We start from the raw sequence: 24149 nt of genomic DNA, 5'->3' as shown, positions 1-24149 counted from the left end.
AATCAGCCCCCAGCAAACCGTGTTAAAAGGGTGAGAGATTGAAGTGGCCCATTGTTGTAAACATGATTTACATCACAAACATCTTCATATTTATAGACCCTTTTATGGAGTAGAGTTCAAAATCTGAAAGTGGTTTGTTTTCCCAATAGAATTTTATTTAATGTAATCCTTTTTACAGTGACATACGTGTTCTGCAATTCTTTAGCAGAAGTTATATGGCAGCAAATGTAACTCCTGTCAAAGCATTTACAGTAGAAGATACGTTCACCACATGAAAGGCATGCACAGTGGAAGTGCATGATGTTGGCTGAAGCAAATTTCACTGGGTTCTAATAAGTATGGCGCACAACCAGCAATATTTATAGCTATGTCATTGAAATTCATGAAAGATCTTGAATGAGGCAAGATAAAAACACGCACACGCACACGCACACGCACACGCACACTTCTCAGTCATACACACAAGAAAATTTCATGATTCTAGCTTGTGGTGAAGAGAAATTTCCAAACAGTGAGTTACGCACAAAGACCGATATATTTTTCCACTGAATATTATGCATTAAATTTAGGGGAAATAAAAAACAAAACAAAAACTGGCCATGTAATCTGCAGCAATTTTATGATATTCGCATGTAACAACTGCCCCTAACCACTATATTGAAAAATGGATCAAACAAAAGCATGTCCAAAAGAAAATAAATCAATTATGGTAAGAAAAATAAGAGTATTGTGTAAATATATATTCATATTTATACTTTTCTAACTGTATTTACAAGAAGAGAATGAATAATGCAGTGGACCACGGTGCTGCATGTCTGGATTTGGTCTGAAAAGCAGAATGTTGTCCTTTACTACTGATGAAGTGGCCACAGAGGGAACAACAAAGAAACACCGGACACAATCACAGTCAGTCTTTTTCATTCTCCTGAACCGTGGAATGCCCGAAGTGGAGAGAAGGATCCAGTCTTTTCTGACAGTGTGACAAACTGCCACTCCTGTTAATACAAAGTGCCCCATAAAAAATCGTCACCACAGAGAACCGGGAAATCTGCACTCAACAGTCCATGTGATCCAACAAGTTCTACAAGGCGTCTCCAAGCTCCTCTCTCACAGAGCAACAGTGTTTTTTTGTTTTTTTTTTTAGCTTCATCTCTGGGAATGTGGGGAAGAGTTCAACCCCATGAGGCAGGGAGAGGAGGAAATGTCAATGTTTGTCTGAATGGAGATGAGGTATCAGCGTTTCTTTATGGCTGCTCCATTGGAGTGGGGAGGGAACTTTGGCAGGCACGGCTCCTCAGCTCCAGCATCATGGGAGAAGACAGAGTCCTCACCGGAAGAGCAGGTGGAGCTGCGGGTGTCAGGGTAGTTGGGGGAATATTGGTCCAAAGGCACTGAGAGCTCCAAATACTCCTGTATGCACACAGGAAAAAAAAAACACATTTAGCATTTAGAACAGTGCTCGCTCAATGTTCCTTAATATGATAAGGAGAGCAAGGCTCACCTGATTGGATGTCATGGCCAAGCATCGATCCAGGTCCTCTACCAGCTGTTTGAAAGTGGGTCTCTGAGAGGGCACAGCATGCCAGCAGTCCCTCATCATCATATATCTGTGAAGATTTAACAGTGAGCACTAAGGATTACATACAAATAAATGTATACATTCCCATGAGTAGTGGTGAAAAACCTGTGTAGCTGGAAAGTTACAAAAACAAATGAACAATGTGTTCCATTTGGAGCTCACTCAACCTTTGAGCGATTCCTTTTACTGGACGTTGCACAAACAATAGTAGGGATCATTATTACGTTGCTAAGCACCTGGAATTTTCCTCATATACAACATCACGAGTAATGTAAATATTAATGCCAACTGCTCAGACCAAGCATGAGATACAGAAGCCTTTATTCAGAGGCGTCATCAATTGTTTTACAATGTTTTGCAAAATGTGTCAAATTGTCAAGGTTGGTGTGCACAGACTAAATAAACTGAGCTAAGTGTTGGCTAAAATATTTGTTTTACCAAATATGGAAATGATGGTAAAGAGCCATTAAGAGTTCAGTCACAGTTGCAGAACAGTCAGTGGAACATGTTTGATTTTAGATGTGTAATGTTCCCTTACAGCTCGTGAGTGCATGTAGAGGGCTTGTCCATACGGTGACCTTCCTTCAGCAGCTTGAACAGCTCTTCCACTGGGACGCCGGGATACGGAGAGCCTCCCAGGGTAAAGATCTCCCAAAGCAGCACCCCAAATGACCAGCTGCAGACAGAAAAAGACAAAAGTGTACAGAGTTTCAGATTTTCTGCAGGACTGAATGTTTTACACATATTCCAACAAGACTGAATTAGAAAAATAACCAAGTGATACTCACACATCACTTTGATGTGTGTATATCCGGTCAAACAGAGCCTCGGGAGCCATCCACTTGACTGGCAAACGACCCTGTGGGAAAGATATGCATGGCATGACTATCTAGAGTATGATTTCATGTTTGTGAAAGACATTAAATAAATTGTAAGAGCACTCACGTTGGTGGTCTTCTTATAGTAATCAATATGGTGGATATCTCTTGCAAGCCCAAAGTCGGCTATTTTCATCACATTGTCCTCTGTTACCAAAACATTGCGAGCAGCAAGATCTCTGTGGATGCACTGAACAAATAAAAACACATATTACTATAACTGAACATTCTGAGTATCAGTGTCTCAAATACAAACCCTCATCAGCCAACAATTTAAACTCTCTACTCTCTCTTATGCATAGATCGTACCCCAGCACTGCTCTAACTGATTCTGTATATTTAACATGGAAGGCTTTATGGTTACCTTCTTGGAAGCCAAATACTCCATGCCTCGGGCCACCTGGTAAGCACAGGACACCAGGTCCTTGATGGACATGTTCTCAACAGGAACCTGGTCTGGGTTGTAGCAGTACTCCATGCCTGGTGGGCGCCGAGCTCGCAAGTACTCCCGCAAGTTGCCCTTGGATGCATACTCTACTATCACATACAGTGGACCTGGAAAAAAAGAAATTCACTTGACTTGATTCATAGAACTGTAATGATGGCAGCACTAAGAAAAGGGTAATAGCCACCAAAGTCTTCATGCTGGGAGCATATTGTGCAATGAAAGCAATGTGTATTTACAGCTCATGAGAAGATGCTTATTTGAACTGAAATGCTTTGCAAATGTGGCTCAAGGGTAAATGTCACCGGGTAAAAAAACCAAAAACAAAAAAAACAACAACAAATGATTCTCCCCGATGTACATGAATATTATTCCAACCAAGCCAAATGTTCAAATCCTAGCATAGCAGGCAAACAGGCACAACCTGCACTCACTGGCAGAGATACTAAATCCTTTGAGAATTACAGATAAATGCCAACTCAAGAAATGCTTCAATACAGCAGTAGTTACAGCAGTTGGTAAATAAAGTGGAGTGAACAAAGAGCTTTGTGTTTCAGTGTGAAGGCAATAGAGCGTGTGCACCACGGGGTCATCAGAGGTTAGTTTTCCTTTAGTTTTTTTGTCTGTGATGAATGGAGAGAAATGGCAACAGCTGTGGTCGAATCAAATTGCGAGCTCGGAAGCTGGTGTCAGGATCATTTATTCATGCTGTTCTACACATCCCACAAAGTAAGGTTCACAGCAACACTGTTGTCTGTGGGACAAGAGTGTGTAAGTTGGCCTGAGCAGGCCAGAGCAGGGCAGGGCAGTAACAGGCCCCTGTCTGTCTGGTCTTACCGTCCTGTGTACAGGCTCCCAGCAGATTAATGATGTTCTTGTGTCTCCCGATGATCTTCATCATCTCCATCTCTGAAATCAGGTCTGACAGGTCTTTCTCTGTGGCGTCAGCTGGAGGGAAAATAAATCATATTAGGATAATTGGTCAGTGTTGTGTTGATGAAAGGGCCCAGAAAGGCCTCACAATAATCACCTTTCAAAGTATATACAACAACATTGCAGCTATTGCGGAGCTGGGCTGGCGTTTGTCTTGGAGAATGCTCCCTGGGGAAAGGTACTTAAAGTATGAGACAATAAATGCTACTTTCCCTACATCCTCACTCCTCTGTGCCGTTTAATGAACACTGTTTTATATGGGATGTCAAGTGTTCTCATAAATTTTTACTCTGCTCTACCATTTACACAGTGGCTATTATCCAGTGGCAGATGTCTCTTAGTATTTGTTCATCACAGCTTTGGTGATGGAAGTTTTTCTCATCCCTGGAGCCTGGACTCGAGGCTTCTGGTAAATCTATTACTATACCGTACTGTGACAAGCTTTTCTTGGCAAATCCACAACATATTCCAGCTGATCTCATTAGTTTCAGTACCCATCAATCCAAACCTACTGTATACCCCACATGACTGAGAACTCTTAAAAGGAACTGCTAACTTACATTTCAACATTTTGACTGCAACCTTGGTCACACGGTTTGGCTTCTCTTTGTCAAGACCCAGTGCCTCTCCCATCACCACCTGGCCAAAGCAACCTTCACCCAGTGGTTTGCCAAGGACAAGTCTGCAAAGAGAAAAATACAAAAGATAGTAAGTTGTAGAACTGAAGACAAAAAAGAAGGCAATTAGTAGAGGGTCAGAATGTTTAGTTCAAGACACACCTGTCCCGGGGAAGCTCCCAGCGGGGGTCCTGGGGAAGTTCATACTCAGACACGCCTGACAGCATTGGAGAGCCACTGGAAGACAGTCTGGAGGGACGAACCAGCATCACTCCAGAGTGGATAGAGGAGCTCGAGTCCACAGATACCTGAGGTAAAGAAGACTGACATTACTCCCCTCATAGTGGAACAGACACCAGCAGCAGAAGCGTATTTACTCTACAGAGGCCAGTCGAAAATTAAGACTACAGCACGATTATCAAAATTCCCACACAGAAGCACTTTATAACCACCAAACCACTAAATATCCCATGCCTTTAGAGTCTAACCACTCCTTGCATACTTACCGGATGTACAAGACCTCAAGGAGCTACAACGACCCTGAAAGCTCTATGAATGTTTGCTTTAAGTGTTAAGATAACACCAAGATAAAATGCTGTAAAAATTTACAGATGAGTCATACAAGTCAAATGCGTTGTAAAGGTTTGAATAAACGTGCGCTAAATGAATAAATTTTCCAAACCCCCTATCTACTTTCTGTTACCTGTCTGCGCAGGGGAATGCTTTTGGCCAGCTTGTGGACAGCCAGCTGACTGTTGAAGTCGCTCTTCTTCGAGGAGGTGCGAATCTTGACGATAACCGCCGTAGCAATCATGACGGCAATGAAAAAGAAGCCCACGCAGTAGATGACGACCTCCAGGTAGGTGTGGTTGGCTGGAGGGTAATGTGGGACAGCTAGATGGGGGTAGGGGGGCAGGCATGGGTGGGGTCAGCTGTCATGAACATATTGTCTGTACACACTCAAATACACCAAACATTCTACTGCTTGCAAATACACAGAAACACAAATAAAACAAGGTCCCACCCACACACAGCTGACAAGTCTAAAAGCCAGAGCCTCTGACACAGACATGAGATTGAACTAACCAAAGCACAGGGTTTAGCTTGACATTCTTGGTCAGTTTAAGTGGTCACAGTCAAACACCAGCAATAGCTGAGACAAACCCAAATGACCCAAATTCTGTGTAACGCAAATTAACAGTATTTAATCCAGAACAATGTTTTAATGTAAACAAAAATTATTTTTGTTCATGTATGGATGTGTGCAATTAATGTCATTGATATTCAGTGTGTAAAAATTTAAGCAAAGAATCTGACTTTTATACGCTGTCAACACACACAAACACACACAACCCATTTCAACAATACACATAATTTCAACTTCATCAAATAGTCCAATTCACAGTTGGTCTAAAATGTATACCATTAAGCACGAGCTACAATACACTAGTTTAATTTTCTGATATGTACAATATTTGTGTTGGTGCTGGTAAACTATGGCTTGTTTTACAACAAAACATCATATCTATATGCTAATGAACTGTTAATTTCAGATCTTGTTTTTTTCCTCCCATTTAGTTAAAAACACCAACTTTTATTTATACCAATACTTGGGGTGTAATGATTCCATATTGCAGTGAAACAGTCTGGGGCAGACCTTGGTTTGGGATGTGGTATTGCACAGACGCTAGATCTCACAAATGCTGAATGAGTTTTTGTTCAAACATAAGCCTAGCAATGAAATTAAAGCAGTTGCAGATTAAATGTATTACGTTTTCTTTCAATTCTTCAAATGTCCCACACAAAAGCAAACAGTTATCATGTCGAGTCCTGTTTCTTAAATCCATACCACTGGATGCGTTCCTGCGTAGAGTACTGGTAAGAACACTTCTGAATGATTAAACATAATACCCTTAAGCACACACTTTTAACATCAATGATTTTTTATGTGTTTTTGTTTTAAAGGAAATCTTAACTGTGCCAAGAGTCTTTGTGGTTGTTCACGTTCTTCTTCAGATATGACGTAGAGGGAGATTTTCACATAGAACTAATTATGGACGCATCCCAATCCAAGGGCGCCGTACCAGCTGAAATGTACCATTACACCCCAAACCAACACCAGCAACACAAGTGAGCTGCACTTGTGTGAAGAGGTTGATAGACAAGCAGCTTGATAATTGGACAAATGCCTATTCCAACCCTCAGGAATGACACATCCACTACAGAGAGCCAATTATCAAGGCCAGCTGCTGCGCTCACAGCAGGAAATGACATCAGGAATACATGTCATTCGTAGTGCTTGTCAAAGATAATCAGCTTTACACCAAATCAAATGCAAACACCAATTAAAAAGCAGAATGCTAGAGACAGTTCAAAGTGAAATGTCATCAGAGCTGCCAAACAAGCCATGTATGAATCTGTATCTCCCTGGCTGAGACCATTAAATCCTATGTGATACTACTGGCCTGCTTTTAAAAGTTCTTCCATGGTCCTGATACAGTTCGTGGGTTGTTTGTCATTCTGTGATTGTAATAAAGAAATGGTGAAGCATGGCTCATAATTTTCCATCTAAAGAGATTAGATGTAGAAGGAGCCATGCTGAGTGCAAAGATATGCAGAGAGTTAGTATGTGTAACTTGCACTGGCTTCCCCTCACATTTGTTTAAAAGAACGTACGTCAGAAAAGACCTTGTTCTAGCAATTGTGAAGGTGGACAGCCAGGCTGAAGCTGTAAAAGGGAAAGTATGGAAATATAGGAGAGAGACAGAACCACTGATACCTTCAAAAACGGTCAACCATGCAGAGTGATGAGAGAACCCGATAGAATTGCCCGCCAAACAGGTATACTCCCCAGCGTCATCAAAAGACACATTTCTCAGTTGGAGGATTTCCATTTCCTTGTCCGTGGTGTTAAGGCCAGCGGTCTAGAAAATAAAGGAAGAAGACCCAACAAGAGGCCCAAGAGAGGAAAGGGAACCATGAGTAAAGGATTCTGAAAGAGAAAGGGGATGCAGGAGCGTTCTCCTCTTCGATCCAATACCATCTTCCCAAAAAGTACCACCAAGAGCCCCTGCAGAGGACTCCAGTATCTGTTAGTGAAGAAGTTGGTTAGGTTGACTCTGCACTGCTGAACCCCACACTGGGCCAACCCATCACCACATTAAAAACCTCAGTCTCATCTCTACATGCAAGAGATGGGCAACATGGAAAACTCCACAGCAGAACAGGGCACACTCAAACTCACATCAACACTTCTGCCAACTATGTGAGAATTAGACAAACAACAGGAGGTCTGTGAAATATAGGTAAGCAGAGGACAGCTGGAAAAAAAAAAACTAAGGAGAGAGAGTCTCTGAGCCGTACACAGAGGACTTTGAAGGGCAAGGGAGTGAGAGTAATAGAAGAAGATGGCAAGAAAGGCCCATATTAGGAGGGCACAGCACAGGCATGGGGCAGGAATGAGAATGGGTCCAACATAAACCTGAGACTAAACACTTTCAACTGTTCTGCTGGGAATTTTCCATAGCGTCATTTACAGTCAGGAGCACTGAGGCAGGAGAGAAGGAGGGAGAAAATGGAGGGAGGGAGGAGAGAAACAGCTGAGGCTCTCTCGAGTTATACAGCCCTAGTTTTTTTCCAGGTGGTCCTAGAAGCGCCTCCACTGTGTCGTCCCTGAACTGCTGCATGGTGGTTACCTGTGGGATCATATCTGATGACAGTCAGCCAGGCTGACTGATTGGCCTCTCCTATATAATTGGACACTTTACATATATACTCTCCGCTCTCCTCCTCAGTCACATTGTAGAGGGTCAGCACCTGAGCGTCCGAGCTATTGACCCCAGAATGCTGGAAATAAAAACAAGTCATATGCAACACAGGAAAGAAAAGTAGCAAACACATGATCTTTGGTTTGTGGCAGTTTCAAAAACAAGCGTTCAATTACAACATGATGCATTTCAGACTCACAGGCAGAAATGGGAATTTAAGCACTAAAGACAAACTAATATGAATGACACCAGACTTTAATTTCAAAAACACTTCCATGGGCTTGTTGCAGAAGTGAAAGCAAACTCCTACCTTGAGGATGCGGACATATGGTAAACCATCAGGACCCATGCGGCTCCCGTTGACCTCAATATGCTTCAGCCACTGAATGTGAGGCTGAGGGTCGCTGAACACCTTGCATTCAAACTCCACGTCGCTGCCCACCACTGCAGTGCGATTAGCTGGCAGGCCAGCCTGCAGGATTGGCCTGTGCGGAGAGCGCTCTGCAACACAGCCAAAGCATATTACAAACGTCGTGGAAGGTTTGAAGTTTGATGAGCAGTCAAGTACAGACGCAATATCAAAGACAAACAGATGAGCAATAATTCAAAAATAGACATGGTTGACTGATGTCCAAACACAAAGCAAATAAAAGCTTCATCATGTCAATGCTTTGTTACAGGAAATGACTGAGGCTGATGGAAAAACAAGGTCACCTGTATAATTTGATCTGATACTGTGATTTCTCCTGTAGAGAATAAGAGCAGCTACTTCTCTAGCTGTATATGACTCATCTAATTATTATTATTATTATTATCGAAGAGTTGGCAACAGCTTATGGACAAGCAAGTTATGTGTCTTATCTGGAGCAGTTACTGTGAAATGAAATGTTCTTGTGGCTCATTGTGATGACTGATAACTCTTCAAAGTAAACTTGCGACTCAAGAATCTGGCCGAGTTTCAACCAAGACATCCGTGGGGACTAAGCAAGCACTTATGACAAAACACTTCCCTCACTGAAGTGATCTCACTGCTCATCAGGCTCTCGTATGCTACTGAGGTCAGGCAGAACCCAGGAGACAACAGCGACAGAGGAAGTTAGACTGTGATTTATGGGGCCAATGCTGTAAGAGTGAGCCATAAGGCAGGTCCTAGCGGAGCAATCACTTTTCTCCTTAACACAGAGATATCACTCAAGCCACAAGTAAACAGGGTTGATTTATCAAACTGCTGACAAAGACCGAGAAACTCAACATGGCTGTCTCTGTGCTTTTGGGATCCTATTTAATCAGTTAGTCAGGTTTACTTGTCTAAAACATCTGTGGAATAGATCCAACATTAAACTAAAGCTGTGAATATAAGTGAATATTCAACAGGTGATAAAATCAGAATCAAGATTTCTTTCAAAGACAGCAACATGCAGTGGCAAGAAAAAGTGGAACCTTTTGGAATTTGATGGTTTCCTGCATTCATTTGTCATTAAATGTGATCTGATCTTCATCTAAGTAAAGAGTATTAACAAATATAATGTCCATAAATTTATAACACAAAAACAAAATCTGATCTTTCAAGTCTTTTTTGAGAACAATCAAATCTTTACAGTGCGAGTGGAAAAGTATGTATGTATTGAATAATGACCTCAAAAAAGCCAACTGGAGTCAGGTGTTAAGAAAATTATTTTGCAGGTGTGGACTAGAGCTACTTTGATAGAACACTGAGTTTTTCCCACACAAGAAGAGTACACTTATGTGAGCTATGCCTCCCCAAAAGGAGCTTTCAGAGGATCTATGATCAAGAATTGTTGATTTACATGAAGTTGGAAAGGGTTACAAAGTGATGTCAAGTTTAGAAACTCACTAGTCTACAGTTAGACAAACAAACTGCAAATGGAGACACTTTGGGACTGTGGTTACTCTTGCAAGAAGTGGGTGACCACTCAAAATGACCACAACAGCACAACGAACACTCATCAGTGAGGTAAAGAAACAACCCTGAGTGACAGCTATAGATTTGAAGGTATCATTGGAACTGGCTAACATCTGTGTTTGAGTCTACAGTAGGTAAAACATCCATTTAATGATTCCAATGATTCACATACTCATCATCACTTTTTTTATGTTATTACTTTACACATTATATTTATTAATACTCTTGACTACCATGAGGATCAGATCACATTTTGTGACAAACTAATGCAGAAAATCATGAAATTCCAAAAGGTTCACATTCGTTTTCTTGCCACTGTAATTACAGTCAATACTTACCGACGACATCTAGCTGGTAAGTGTGATTGATGCTGCCATACTGGTTTTCCACCACACATGTATAGTTTCCCTTGTCGGAGGGAACTACAGATTCCATGATGATGGTCCACACATGGTCACGAACCTACAGGTTTGGGAAAATAAATCAAGGTTACAGTGGCTGGTGTATGTTACAGCCGATGATAGCCAAAAAAAAAAAAAAAAAAAAAACTGTTTAACGGCTACTCACAATAAATTATGTTGGATTTGTTACCTAATGAAAAGTGACACAGTTAATTGTATAAAACCAAGCAGGTATCTCCAGCTGACAAGCAATTTGTTGAAAGAAAAAAAAAAAAAAAAAAACATATATAAATGGAATAAGCAACACAATACCACACTTAATGGCCTTGGTGAATTTTTGTGCTATTTCTTGAATTCTAAGCTAAAATGATTTGAATCCAATTTTATTACCATAAACGAGGCCAGTAGTGACGCAATCGTGGTAACAGAGTCAGAGCTAGACTCCAGTGATGCTCTCAACGGCTAAAAGAATCATCATCATCTTTAATCAAATTTTGTTCATTTTAATACAACAGCTAACAAGATCAATGATGTATGATGTGCTGATAAAATAACACCCTACTCCCTCTTCCTGTGACACCACCCAGTGTTTCAAACAGCAGATCTTTGTCCTACCTCTCAAAGACCACAGGAAAATTGTATTTTATATACACATCTGCCCCAACCCGTCTCATTAGCACCAACCTATGTCTGGCTCTTTCTTCCAAGACATGTTATAATTTTTCTTCCATAAATTTGCCAAGACCGGCAGTGTGTGATTAACGATGGAACCTTTAAGGCAATGGCAACATCAAACATGCATATACACATACTGAACCATACACTTTCTCTCATTTAGCTAAAAACGTGATGAGGGAGTCCAGCTGCTTGCTGCCAGATGTGTTGTGCTTGGCTTCATATACATGTGGTCTACATTATTCCCTCCGTCCTGCATGTCTCCATGCAGACGATATGAACAATAGAAGCCTGGTCATAAAACCAAGAGTGTGGGAAGGATGAGAGACTTCCCCAGTTGCTGGTACAGGCCTTTGCACCTTGACTAGGGAAAAAAAAAATCTAAACACACACACACACACACACACCAGCCAGATGGTTAAGTGTGCTGCCTGGATGGGTGCGGGGCTTAGAGGGGACGAGTGGAGTGGCAGTTAGGGAGGAAACTCCTAAATGTGTCCCAGCTGGGGAAGGGGATGGACTAGTCTACACCTTGATGGAATGAGCAGACATGGGGAATGAGGCTTAGTCTCTGTCAACAGGCACATACAACCTACACCTGTGAGGCAGCTGCCAATGAATAAAGCTATTCACAGAGAAGTCAATTTTAAGGTACATTAAGCACAGCCTGCTTCAAAATCTGCTCTACACTTTTCACCCAACACACTTCTGTTATATAACTCAAGAGACTGGTGTACTGTTGAATATCAACTTTTATCAACACACAGTTTACCACTACTTAGTGTCACTTTGACTGTAGTCTGCCTGGAAACGAGAAGACTTTGACAAAAACAGCCAACACACCACACATCATATATCTCTACATAGATAAGGAAGGCACCATGGTACATTTACTGTTGCAAGGATGTAATTACAGAGAAGACGATGTACTGATACTCAGAATGAGGACAGCCAATGTTATCCATCCAAACAGATGGCTAGGATTGCCCACTTGGAGGTATTATTACTATGGCACAACGTTTCTTTTTGTGGTGTTGAGTTGCATCTTGCATTGTGTCTCATGTCAAATGTGAAACTTGTCTCCGCTTTTCATTTGCAGAATGTCTTACTCCAGGGTAGGGGGTGGCGAGCTAATGTGGATATGAGATCACTGACACATTTCCAATCATAGGGAACAATTTTGAGGATAAGGAAAGTCTAAAAAGAAGTTAAGTAGAATATATTTTAACAATATTTTTATTATTGACCTTGAAGCCTCCAATGCGATGGTCTCTCTTAAACTCCTTGCCATTCTTGTACCATTTCAGAGTGGGAGTTGGGTTGCCGTTTGCCTGACATCGAAACTTTACAGTCTTGCTGGCTGGGACGGCGTGAAGCTTTTTCTCCATTTTTTCTGGATGAGCCCACTGTGGGGCCATAGCTAAAGAAGAAGACAGAAAAGTTTGTTAGCGGATGAGTGTGTATTTGCTAAAACTTTTTGTAGAAATTATTATATAATTTTTAGTCACCCCAAAAACAGATTTCTGAATTACACAGTCACAGTGCTTAGCAGCTCTGGATGGCTAATGACCCCAGGTTTCTTTAAATAAAAAGAAAACCTCAGTTTCAAATTTGCCTCTGTTCAGCAAAGCCAAGTTGGTGTTAAGTTATGTAAATGTCAGGGGGAGATGACGCTCTGGGAGTAAAGACTATAAACTCAAGGTCAGCCTGACTCCCGTGCTTGGTTGCTACTGGATTCTTGTGGGAGCGCGGGTAGTAGCAGCTAGATGATGAAGCCTAAGCATCTTAATTGCTCTACAGACAAATTGGAAGACATCTAAGGTTAACCACGGTTTGTCACCACAGGGACATTCCCCGTGTAAAGGCTGTCAGTGAAGTAGTGAAAACGCTGATTCAGAGAGAAATCATTCACCAAATGTGACCCCCCCCCCCACACACACACAACTGATTCATAAAGCTCTTGAATCACTGACCTTTCTTGATGATTACTCATATCCCTATGACTTCTGGTGAGCAAGTAATGACTTATTGTAGCATTAGAAAGGTGAAATGATCAGCACACTTACGAATCAGTTTTTGACTGCCCAACAGTTTGGCTTCCTCAGACGAAGACTCTTCATCTTCATCATCATCCTCAGATGAGGCCAGGGTATCAACTAGCGAAACACAAAGTAACTGTGAGGCCAAACACATTCATTCTTTCCAGTTAGCCCAGCTTTGGAAACTTTTAAAAAACATGTGGAGCCAAGTAGCAACACATTTTATCATACACAGGCACAGTCTGAATATATATGTACATACAGTATTTAAGACAAGGAGACCTATGTACACTGATACTCTTTTGCTATTCAATGCCAAAAATAATATCAAAACACTTTGAAGGAAAACTACAAATGCCATACTAATTCGTTTCCATAACTTTACCTGTGACATTGAAGTACATGCTGTGGTTGCTGAAGGTGGTACATGCGTAAAGGCCAGCATCTGTCAGCTCCACAGTCTCGATCTCAAGCTGGCCATTGCGTGTGCGTGTGTGTTCTCCATCCACTATGGCCACATGGTCTTTAGTCCAGTTGACAGCATGAAGGGAGTCCTTGGCTGAGCAACTCAGATGCAGACGATCCCCTTGATAGAGCGTGTATAGCTGCGGTTGTGTTTCCACAGAGACTACAAGTGAAACATAAGGCCATTGTTAAACATCAAATAGTTTCTATGTTTGGTGTAAACTATAGTACAAACTGCAAATTATTCACAATAGGATAATCACCACAACCATTCCCACAGAAATAAACGCAGTAATTTAATCGTTACACAGTGTGTAAAATGCTCAGAGTAGTAAATAGAGCTGTATCTCTACTGTAAACACATCAAAAGTGTTTGATTGTGAAAGCAACTCCAAAACACAGCATAAAATTCCTTTCTCGATTTCCTCCAAGCACACGGCCTACCCAACCTCTCCCCCAAATTAAATCCAATTCCATATTAGCTAAGCCCTGTCAGGCAGACAAGGAGCTACTTGGGAAAGGAAGGTGAAATTCAATTAGAGGAATGAAGATAGGGGAGACATCACGGAGCAAGACACCTGAGCCACCTTGTTCTAAATGACTGCATGGTCTACGGGGGGAGGGGGTAACCCAATTATGCTGACACGTTGTCCATCACAATGGTGTTGTTTGTCTAGTTACAAAGGTAAAGATTGTGAGTGGCTAACTTGGTTGAGATTGTTGTTCTTGAGTCACACTATCAAGCCAAAAAGGTAAACATTGTTCTGGTTAAATTACACAACATCCATCCCAACATAAGGGCTCCAAATAATGTTTTTAGTTTTCAATTAACATATTCAGTTAATTATTGTCTTCATTGGTTTGTTTAATGTCAGCAAATAGTGAAATATGTCCACCACAACTTTCCAAAGTTTAAGATGATACATTCAAATATTTTTCGTTGTCTGACAACAGTTCAAAAGCCATGATTTTGTTTACTGTGGTATAAAACAAGCAGAGACAAGCAGCGCATGCTGGATGGATGGAACAAAACATTTGGAGTTACAGTTTTGCGTCCTTACTCCAAGAATTACCTGGCTGCCAAACCAGGTGCTAATCAAGTTTATTGTTACTGAAAATGGTATGACATTTTGTAATATTGCGCTCCCCCAAGGTATTTCATTTCACTCATCCTCCATTTCCTTCACACGCCCTTCAGCACTCTAAGACTATAAGGACAATTGAACTAGATAATCAAATGCTCTATTGGTGAGCAATCCCTCCAAATCAGATTATTTTGAACTGTTCTCAAAACATATCATGTGTTTGTAAACATACTTCCTTGCAACAGGAAGCACATCTATATAACATAACCTCAGGACAACATCAGCAAAGCTGACTAATCCCTCCCACCATCACAACAAAGGTCTCCTAACAATAAAGGGGAAGAGGGAGCAGTGAGAGCGAGCCAGTGAGCATGTGCACAGGAGCGAGCGAGAGAGGGCCTGCAGCGGCAGGTTCTTGTGCCAGTTGCTATGGTGACCCCACTTGGGCCTAGTAAAGGTATTTCCTGGATCACATATGTCTGACAGGCCCTTAATCCCAGCAGGAAAAAGGGGCCAGGGGGTAGGATCAACTTTCTCCTCAAAAACAAAACCAAAGGAGGGAAAGCAGAAGAGGCATTTAGTGATGGGCTAGAGCTATCCAACCTGTACAGTTTTTAACCACAAGGTTTCTGTCCTGTGTGGGGTCTGGTCAGTGTGTTTCTGTCCCTGGCCACTAAACAGAATTGTCACTGATAAGACTGTGTCAACATCCCAGCTGTTAATCTGACTGCAGACATCATAAAACACCCATAAAAGCTCAAAAACTTGCTTGTTGCTTTATTGTAGGCCAGTCAGGACCATTTGTGCTCCTGTGACAACCTACATTGAACTGGAGACATAACAGAGGGTACACAAATCAATCCGACCACTGTCTAACAAAAAGCCGAAATATTATTTTCCTGACAAAGAGCAATACACTCACCTCACAGTAAATTTATTTTCAACTCTTCACACAGAGGTAAGTGCCAAGTTTCTGACATTTCCTTTGAATTTGAGGATGTTTCATCTCAGTTAATCCTCCTGCTGCTCTGATTGGATTAAAATGGATTAAGGACTGTATTTTAGGAAAGCAACCCATCTGGAATGGTCTCCCATATGTTCTTACAATCATTTGGAACAACTGATTGACATCATTTAAAATCAGCCTAATTGCATAAATGATGAAAGGAATTTTGCTAGAGAAGAAAGCATTCAGGTTTTAAACTCGGGTAAAAAGAAAAAAAAAGCTCACTAGTCTGTAAACTCAAGACCAACTAAAGGAAGAGTTGGCGCCAGTCTATGGACCCTTCTCTGGATACAAGATAGGAAGTAATATGCAGCGTGAATGACTTCTGGGATTTCCTGCTCTCTCTGCAGTCATGGTTCAATGCTGTAAAGTCAGGCTCTGTGGTGGCACACAGGGAAAATGGCTATGGCGGTTTTCCATTGCTGATTTGACCACCAGAGTGAAGGGGTGGGTGACATGTATAGAGGATTGATAAGAGACAAAAGGCAGGACGGGCAGGAAGCAAAAGAGAAGGACAATGCCTATTAGCAAGCCCGAAGAAATCCACAGAGAGAGTGTCCCTCCTGAAAGCACTCCATCGGGGGCCTTTTCATTCCTAAATGAGCCGCTGACAATCGGCATGATTAACACTTGGGAGCTACAAGGATTACCTGCGTGGTGAAAAGTTGTTCCAGTGTTGTTCAAATGAGTTCTGCTACATTTAGTCTTATATAATGTCTCTAAAGGAAAAACATAGCAAAAGCAGGACGTAAAAGGGAATTCTGTGAGCTGTACTAACTAACATACCTTTCCATAATCCTCTGGTTAAACTTAGCACTGTAGCTCAAATTGTGAACTTTTAAGCTGTTTAGAGCAGCAGACAGACAGAAGACATCCTGAGATGATGCTTTACAACCAACCCAAAATTCTCCTCAGCCCGACCCAAACAGGCTTGGCGAACATGCAATTTTTCCACCACTATTTGGAATTCTTCATGACCACATTCAGTTTATTATCAATCATGATACAACTTTCATTTATAACAGTAATTTGACACTGGTCAAACAACAAAAACAAGTTCAGCAACAAGTTATGTTTTCTTTATCTCCAGATTTTCTCTTTTGATCTTTAAATTGTAGCCATTACTACTGTGTGTGAAAGTAACTGAATCAATGTAAATATCATTCTTATTTTTGTTTATTTCCTCTGTTCTCAGCCAGTAGAGTGGCGCTCCTCTGTCTGAGGAGCTTCTCCGCATTAACAACAAAGCACTGAGACAAATAAATTAACTGGAACCAAAATGCAATAATATAAGCTTCCTCATATTACATAATTAGAAAATATATACAAATAAACAGAGTCAGGTTTTGCTGAATGATCACTGAGACAGACTTTAGGGGTAATGTAATCGTTTGAGTGGCTGTCCATGTGGCCCCTGAATAAACTCAATGAACTGAATTTGTTGAGGGAATATTCTTTTGTTATGTGAACAACACAAAACAGAAAAAAACCAAGACAAACAATGAGGCACGCATAAAACATGCCCATTTCAATTTAACTATTTTGTTTCCCAACCCGAGACAAAAGGAATTCAACCAAATGCTTCTGCTGTGATTGTTTGTCGACAGCTGAAGCCATCCGTCACCCAGCAGGGAAGCGGGGGGGGGGGGGGGGGGGGAAGTGAAGCATTCCCAGGCTAAAGACAGTGGGGGAGCAGGAGGGAAAGCACGGAGGCGCATAGATAGTACCTGGCCATTTGGTGAACTGGGTGGAGTGTAAATGTATCAGACTTCCCCCACACCGGTGGAAATTTATGGCTCACCTTAGAAGATAAACATTCTCCTCAGAAACCCCATCCTTGAGGATAAGGGAGGGCTCAAAGTTGCATCTTCTTTCCTTTTTTCAAAAAAACTGTCTAATTTATAGTTTCCCTGGAAGTTAACTCCTCTCTCAGTGACAACAAATACCTTTCATTACAAAGGAGGAGAAGAGCAGCGACTGCTAGGTAGTAGAGCTGCCCTTGGGCTACAGATGGGAGTCATTTACTCCTCCCTGTCCCACTGTTGGCTTAAACACAGCCGCACCAAGTTTATTTTAGGGCTTACAGTACAAGAGAGACCCTCTTGCCTAATTACTCTAATTGTAATGTTGAGCCTTATCATATTCTTTTGCTGGTCTCCACTTCCGACAGCAAAGTGTAAACATCTAAACCCATCTACCCACAAGTCCAGGCAGCTATTACACTGCTGGACTGGATCCAAGAAACACATTTTTAAGGATTCGATTTCAGTGCCTCTTTCCCCTTTTCAGAACTGAACTTGTGTAGTGGCCAGAGTGGGCTAAATTCTTTACAATAAAAAAGAAAACTACAGTGGTAGCAGTTTAAAGAGAAGAAGAAGTAATAAAGTAAAAAAATAAAAATTATTAGGGCTAAAAATTACATCAGTAAGATCTGTTGAGAACCCATTTCCTAATAAGCTCAGTAGTTTAAAATGGTTTAGTTAAATGTTATAGATGGCTACACGTGATGGAGTAAATTGCACTGAAACAACATTAGACCCAGGCAAATAGCGGTGGTGGGGAAAACACTGACGCTACAAAGGACAGCCTTCACCAAAGCCTGGAGTGTGTTAAGATTACATTCCTGTACAAAGAACAAAGCTGTGATTATCAATGGACTGTTTCTCAAGGCAAGAGTCGAGATAAGTCAGACTCAATAAGTTCAAACAGTTAAATGATATTTAATAATACTACTGCCAGGGGGCTGTGCAAACGAGTAGCTTTATGGTATCAAGACATCTTACCTTCATCTGTGTTGGCAGGCCGGCACTGGGTTCTTAAAACCTGGGCGAATAAAGCCACAAACAGAAGTAAACTTTTCCCCATCAGCATCCTGCTGAGGGACCTACAACTGTTGGCTTCTCTGCGACTTGAACTCCATTCAGATCTCTGGTGCATCAGCAGTGTGGCATTCACAGTGTTCAACTAAAAGGAAACAAAAAATAAATAAATACAAATAAATGAAAGCATGACAATGTTAGAAAATCACATACCCTCACTTAGAAGAAAAAAAATAAAAAAACTTTCACAGGCAAGAATGAAATCAGTTTCAGATAATTTAAATCTTCACACAGCTGTTTTGTGCGTACTTCAGCATTTAAGCCTGCTTGTGCAAAATATCCCGATAAGAAACTGCAGAGTACCGGCCTCACAGCAAACAAAGAGTGGACGCGTCTTCCTTAGGTCTAAGGTTTTGAATGTTTCAAAACTTTAAATGAAATATAGTAGTCTGCACTCATAAAGACTGACGTAACACTGACAATACCAGATCAAGGCTGTGTGCCTGCTGGTAGACCACTGTCTGTGTTGAAGGATCCACAGTATCCTTCAAAACAGGGCACAGTGCAGTGGGTGACCCTCACATACACATCTGCTTGCATCATCACCTCTGCAGCATCTGGCCACAGAGATTAACACTTGCCCCTAACCCCCTGAACGCCCCCCTCCCCCCTTTAAGAATTTGTTAAAGACCAAAAAAAACGACAGCCTGTTACGTGACACCCCTGTAGAGAGAGGCCGCCAGGCCATCATTTCCACGCTGAGAGATCTATCACCTAACAGTTGGTTTTAGTCCCTAAGGCCAAAATGACCCCGCTGCAACCATTTGCTTCCACGAGTTGTCAAGAAGTCTCAAACAAATGCAGTTTTTTAAAAATGAATTTACACTTCTCAACTCCAGCTTGGGAACACAGGGTTTATCAGATGAATCCATAAAACCAAAGTCCATTCTGTAAAACACCGCCACAAACTTGTGCGTCTGGCTCACAGAAACCCCAAACTTTGTTTACATTGTCACATACAGTGGTGTTCAGATGTAGAGGTGGTTTCCTTTAAGAGGTAATCGCTTGTGTGAGCACTCATTACGGAAACACTCATTTTTGTGTTCACCTCCAAACCAATTCAATTTCACTTTCCAAGAATGGGCTAGTGTTCCAGCAGCTGAGCTGGGACGGGGGGGTCCGAGGGGGATAAAGAAACGTGGTCATCGCCACTCTGTAAGCAGTGAGTCAGTGTTTGGGAGGGCTCCAAGAAAGTGCTTCTGCCGCCAGACAGAAGGAACCGCAAAGAGCAGCCGACCACGTTCCCCGGGCCTTCGTCACTACGACAACCGGCAATAATTGTAAGAAGAGGAAGTAGCTTCTTTATAGTATGACACGATGCTTTGTCATACTGTGGTCCCACAGGAGCACGAGTTAAACATAGTGTGTGTCTTACTATCCAAACATTCATCTTCAACTTATGAGCCGGCCTAAACAGAAACTGACCCACGCAGTGGTAGGTTGGTGTGATTGGTCAATACCGTTTTATCTTAGAAAGTAGTAGAAGAAAAGAAAAAGTGATGAATCGTATAAATATATAGTCAATGTGTTTGTGTAATCTACCTAATTTGCCTATTAAAATTATTAAATTATTAAAATATTCTTATAGTTAGAGCCATTAACAATAGACAGATCTACAAATAGGGCAATCTGCTAAATAGGACGATATAAGCTTAGCAGTGAAATAGCTTTATCATTATGTACATCAGAAGGTCAAACAGTTAACGTCACAGTCAACATTTTAAAGCAATACATATAGTTAATGACTGACAGGTAATGTCTGAATGAAGCAGTGTTTGTATTCAGAAGAATAAATGCAACTTTTTTGTACATTACACAGCTTTAAAAAAAAAAAAGAAAAAAAAAAGACTTTTTTATAAAACTCCACCTGCTCTTTAACAAATTAAAACATTTTGTGGACAATATGGCCAATGGCAGGTTAAACTGATTAGAACATGCAACATACTTATTCCTCTCATTATAGAAAGACAAAGGTTACAGGCTTAACCCATAACATTACCCAGACCATAATTACTGTTCACTGCCATTCATGCATAAAATTCCTCAGCTCCCAACTTCTGCAGCCCCCTTCCCAGCACTTCCAGTCAGCAACAGGCTGGTCTGCACATCGCTACAGTTCAGTGGTCATTGGCACATCACCCTTTCCCTCAGGCTGCCGTTTTCACAAAAACAGACACTTGTGTTTCTTTCTCTACGGCCTCGCAGTCACAGAATCAGGGGTTTGCCATCAGCACATTATGGAGCAGGATCAGGTGTCATAAGATAACGCTCAAATGTAAAAACACAATTCACACTATTAAACTGGCCCAACAAACACATACACCCCCTTGAGTTTGTGGAAGTCAAATCGTCTGAGCTGGAAGTGACCACTTACTAGTAGAATTAACACCAAGAAACATCTCCAGATGAATCTAGTTATAGTAAATCCAATCTCACAGTTTAAGTAGAAATAATTCTCTGTCAGGGGAGCAGTCTAGTAAATTAAAGGGCACAACTATTCCTCACTTCCCATTATATGTCTCAGGAAAAAAAAAATCTCTCTGTGGACATGTTGCTTTTTGCACTAAACCATCCATCATCTCCCTCTCTGTCTTTATAACATAACATTTAGAGCTTTACATAACATCAGACTGGCCCCTGCAGAGCCAGACTTCATGACAGATGTAATAACGATGGCCGTCCTGTGAGACTTACTTCATTGCATTTGGGAAGAAGTAATTTGCCCCGTAATTTTAAAGGAAGGAAGAAATGCTGTGAATTGAATTTCCCTGGTCTATTTGATAGTTTTTCTGAGCCTGTGACAGGCTAAAGACATAAGTGGGGATGTATAGGGTGAGTAGGGTCATTTTTGCAGAGATACCACACAAATGAGAGCACTATTACATACATATATAACAAAAGATGTTCAGACTTATGGATCCATTAAGCCAAACTTTTCTTTTTTTTAAACAATAAAAGATCATGTGGTAGCTGAAATAGCTGCTTTCTAGGTTTTACCCTTGATGTGGGTAATAATAAAAACATATATATAAATATATATGTTCGAGGAAACTACCATATCAGATTCAAGGCGCCTGTTGTGACTTCAAATAGAAAATCAAAGCAGTTTTAACAGGACTGCAGGCAACATTTAGGCCTTGTGCTCTAATGTCAGTGATTTTAGCCTTTTCACTGTGGAGCATGGTGGAGACTGGGGTGTTGGTACGAACTGCACAGTGTTAGGACTGAAGAAAGCACAGCACGTATCCCTACGAAAACAGCTTCCCCAGCTACCTGGAAGACATCTCTAAAGAAAAACAGGCAGACTGTATGTCAGAGGGTAAATGACTGAGTGTCTATTTAACATTTTTATTTTTTTTAAACTGCGGTAAAGCAGCGAACCCACGTTTAGCACGTAAACACAACATAAAGCGAAGCGGAGTCAAAGAGTAAATGAGCCTCTCACCTCAGAGACGGGGGGCTGCGACACAGCCAGGGTGGCTCAGATGAGGAAGGAGTCCGGACTGAGGCTGGGTGCAGGAAAAAACCTCCCGAAAACAGTAAATCCACCCTGAAACGTGTGGCCCCGTAACGAAAGCCGCTCACTCCGAGCTACAGGCGTTTAGCTAACAGGTCTGTGCATATTTGACCAAACTTGTGCGACAGTGTCCCACACTGAGAAAACCCCCAAAACAACGACCGGAGCGAAAAAATACAAACTTTCTAGCTAGTGTTGAGTTTGTTTCTCTACTTTACCGTCGGCTGTGATTTCCCTTCGCGCCACGCCACTTTTTCTTTTTACCTAGCTTACAAAGATCCGAGCAGACGACGACAGTGCGGTAGGTCTCCGCTGCCTCTTTAGCCCCAAACGCGATGAAATGAAGTCCGCTCGCCTCCGAAAACTGTCTCCTAAAGTTGTTCAACTCGTTTCTAACAACATATCCGATGATTTCTGTCGTTCCGTGTATTATTCTTACAAAAGAGCGCTACTCAAATCAATCCCAGAAAGTGTTTCTGCTCATTCCTGGAGGAGAAACGCTGTTAAACAACGAGAGTCCGGGCTGCTCCAAACCTTCCCCCTTAAATCTGAGAGGACGCGCATCCTCCGGACCGCGGTCAAGACGGAGGCTGGGACAGAGGCGACTTCCGCTCTGTCACTACAAAATAAAAGCCAAACCACCGCAGGATTTTTAGCTACTCAAGAATCAAATAAGCTGGCTTAATGGAGTTGGTTCAATATAGTGCTGTTAACCAGCTGATTAGTGATTAGTTCTTTGTGAGACTGGGCCCAGGTCGCCTGTAGCTGCTGATCCTGTACTGGGATTTGTCGACTGCAGCCAAAAAGAGACTGGACATTGAACTCCTGGACATTGATCATTGAGAATACATTGATGATTGTTGGGGATAAAACAGAAAGCACTATTCAACTAAAATGTAAAATGATCTCAGTTTTTTTTTTACCTGTGTCAGAGTGTTTTCATCTATATTGTTTACGTCCCATTTAATGTTGTGACTTTAAATGTAGTTTTTTAGTTAGTTTTTTGTATTTTTTTTCCCACACGTAGTTAGTTAGTAGGCCTAGTTAGTTTTCACTTGTTATTTTATGAACAAAAACTTTGTGAATTGTATTACAATGTGAATATTTCTACTCACTAGATTCTGTAGGCAACGAATGCTTGTTTTCTTTTTCTCTGGAACGAAATTGCTGGTTTTATTTTGAATGTCAATCAGCTGGACTTCCGCAATTAACCGGGATGTTAATTTGCAACTTGACCCAGGTCCGTCGGGTCTGGTAGGAGCCTGGCTCCCCTGCTGCCACAGCACCTCTCCTTCAGAGCTCCGCACACTCTTTAAACCGCGATCTTTGCATTACGGGGTTTGAAAAACAACACAACACGCAAAAACCTCGATTAGAAATAATTACAACATTGGCAGTCCAACATTATATTTCAACCACCACTGTAAATAAAAATACATAATTCAGAAATGCTCAGAATAAAAGCGTGTAAATGAGGCATTTTACAAATGAGTTGGTAAAGAGTTTAAGGACTAAACGTTTCAAACTAAAAGCAATTTAAATAGTACAAGCTGATGTGTATGTCTCCAAATTCACCCTGTGGGCATTAATATGAGTATGTAGCCTGAGGAAGGAAATTTGATGTAACATGAATACTAAATCATAACCAAAAGTATGCACTTTCATCAATTTCCCATTCATAGCAACTACAAAATAGCTTTAGTGTGCTGACATAAAGATCATATGCATTGGCAGCATTTCAAAGACCGTCAGAATTTCGAATGTATGTGCCAGCTCAGCACAAACACAAGTTTGCTCTGCCTGATCAAATACATAGTTCATCTCTGAAGAGCTCATCTGGTCTTTGATTTCATGTCACAACTGACAAATGACTGACGACTGAAGCTGCACAGACACATGAAGCCCAGCTTGATAGAGTTAGATTAAAGAATTGGATGAC

General features: G+C 41.4%; 1 protein-coding gene across 4 annotated transcripts; it reads right to left on the bottom strand.

Moving 5' to 3' along the window:
• Window positions 1-130: 130 nt before the first annotated feature.
• On the bottom strand, window positions 131-22757 carry fgfr1a (fibroblast growth factor receptor 1a). 4 transcript variants are annotated; one of them, XM_026342755.1, is made up of 18 exons: window positions 22139-22757; window positions 18598-18778; window positions 13644-13886; window positions 13286-13375; window positions 12467-12639; window positions 10482-10605; window positions 8530-8720; window positions 8148-8298; window positions 5150-5346; window positions 4615-4760; window positions 4396-4517; window positions 3740-3850; window positions 2822-3012; window positions 2525-2647; window positions 2368-2438; window positions 2118-2255; window positions 1502-1607; window positions 131-1410 (listed from the first exon to the last, which is right to left on the bottom strand). In XM_026342755.1, the coding sequence occupies exons 2-18, from the start codon at window positions 18749-18751 to the stop codon at window positions 1234-1236; spliced, it is 2508 nt and encodes an 835-aa protein (XP_026198540.1). In that variant the 5' UTR covers window positions 18752-18778; window positions 22139-22757; the 3' UTR covers window positions 131-1233. The 4 variants fall into 4 exon arrangements, with proteins under 4 accessions (XP_026198540.1, XP_026198542.1, XP_026198541.1 ...); XM_026342757.1 differs by having other exon boundaries at window positions 5156-5346; XM_026342756.1 differs by lacking the exon at window positions 8148-8298 and adding an exon at window positions 7232-7376.
• Window positions 22758-24149: the final 1392 nt, after the last annotated feature.

Source organism: Anabas testudineus, chromosome 9 (assembly GCF_900324465.2).
Source record: "Anabas testudineus chromosome 9, fAnaTes1.2, whole genome shotgun sequence".
Classification (NCBI taxonomy): Eukaryota; Metazoa; Chordata; class Actinopteri; order Anabantiformes; family Anabantidae; genus Anabas; species Anabas testudineus.
This window is presented reverse-complemented; position numbering and strand designations above follow the sequence as displayed.

Bases quoted from the DNA above. Each gene is read 5' to 3' on its own strand.
- fgfr1a (XM_026342755.1), bottom strand. From the start codon at position 18,751: ATGCACCAGAGATCTGAATGGAGTTCAAGTCGCAGAGAAGCCAACAGT. The intron at 8,721-10,481 runs GTAAGTATTGAC...GCTGTGTTGCAG, and splicing joins TTACCAGCTAGATGTCGTCG to AGCGCTCTCCGCACAGGCCA. The intron at 5,347-8,147 runs GTAACCACCATG...ACCCCCATCTAG, and splicing joins CATCAGATATGATCCCACAG to CTGTCCCACATTACCCTCCA.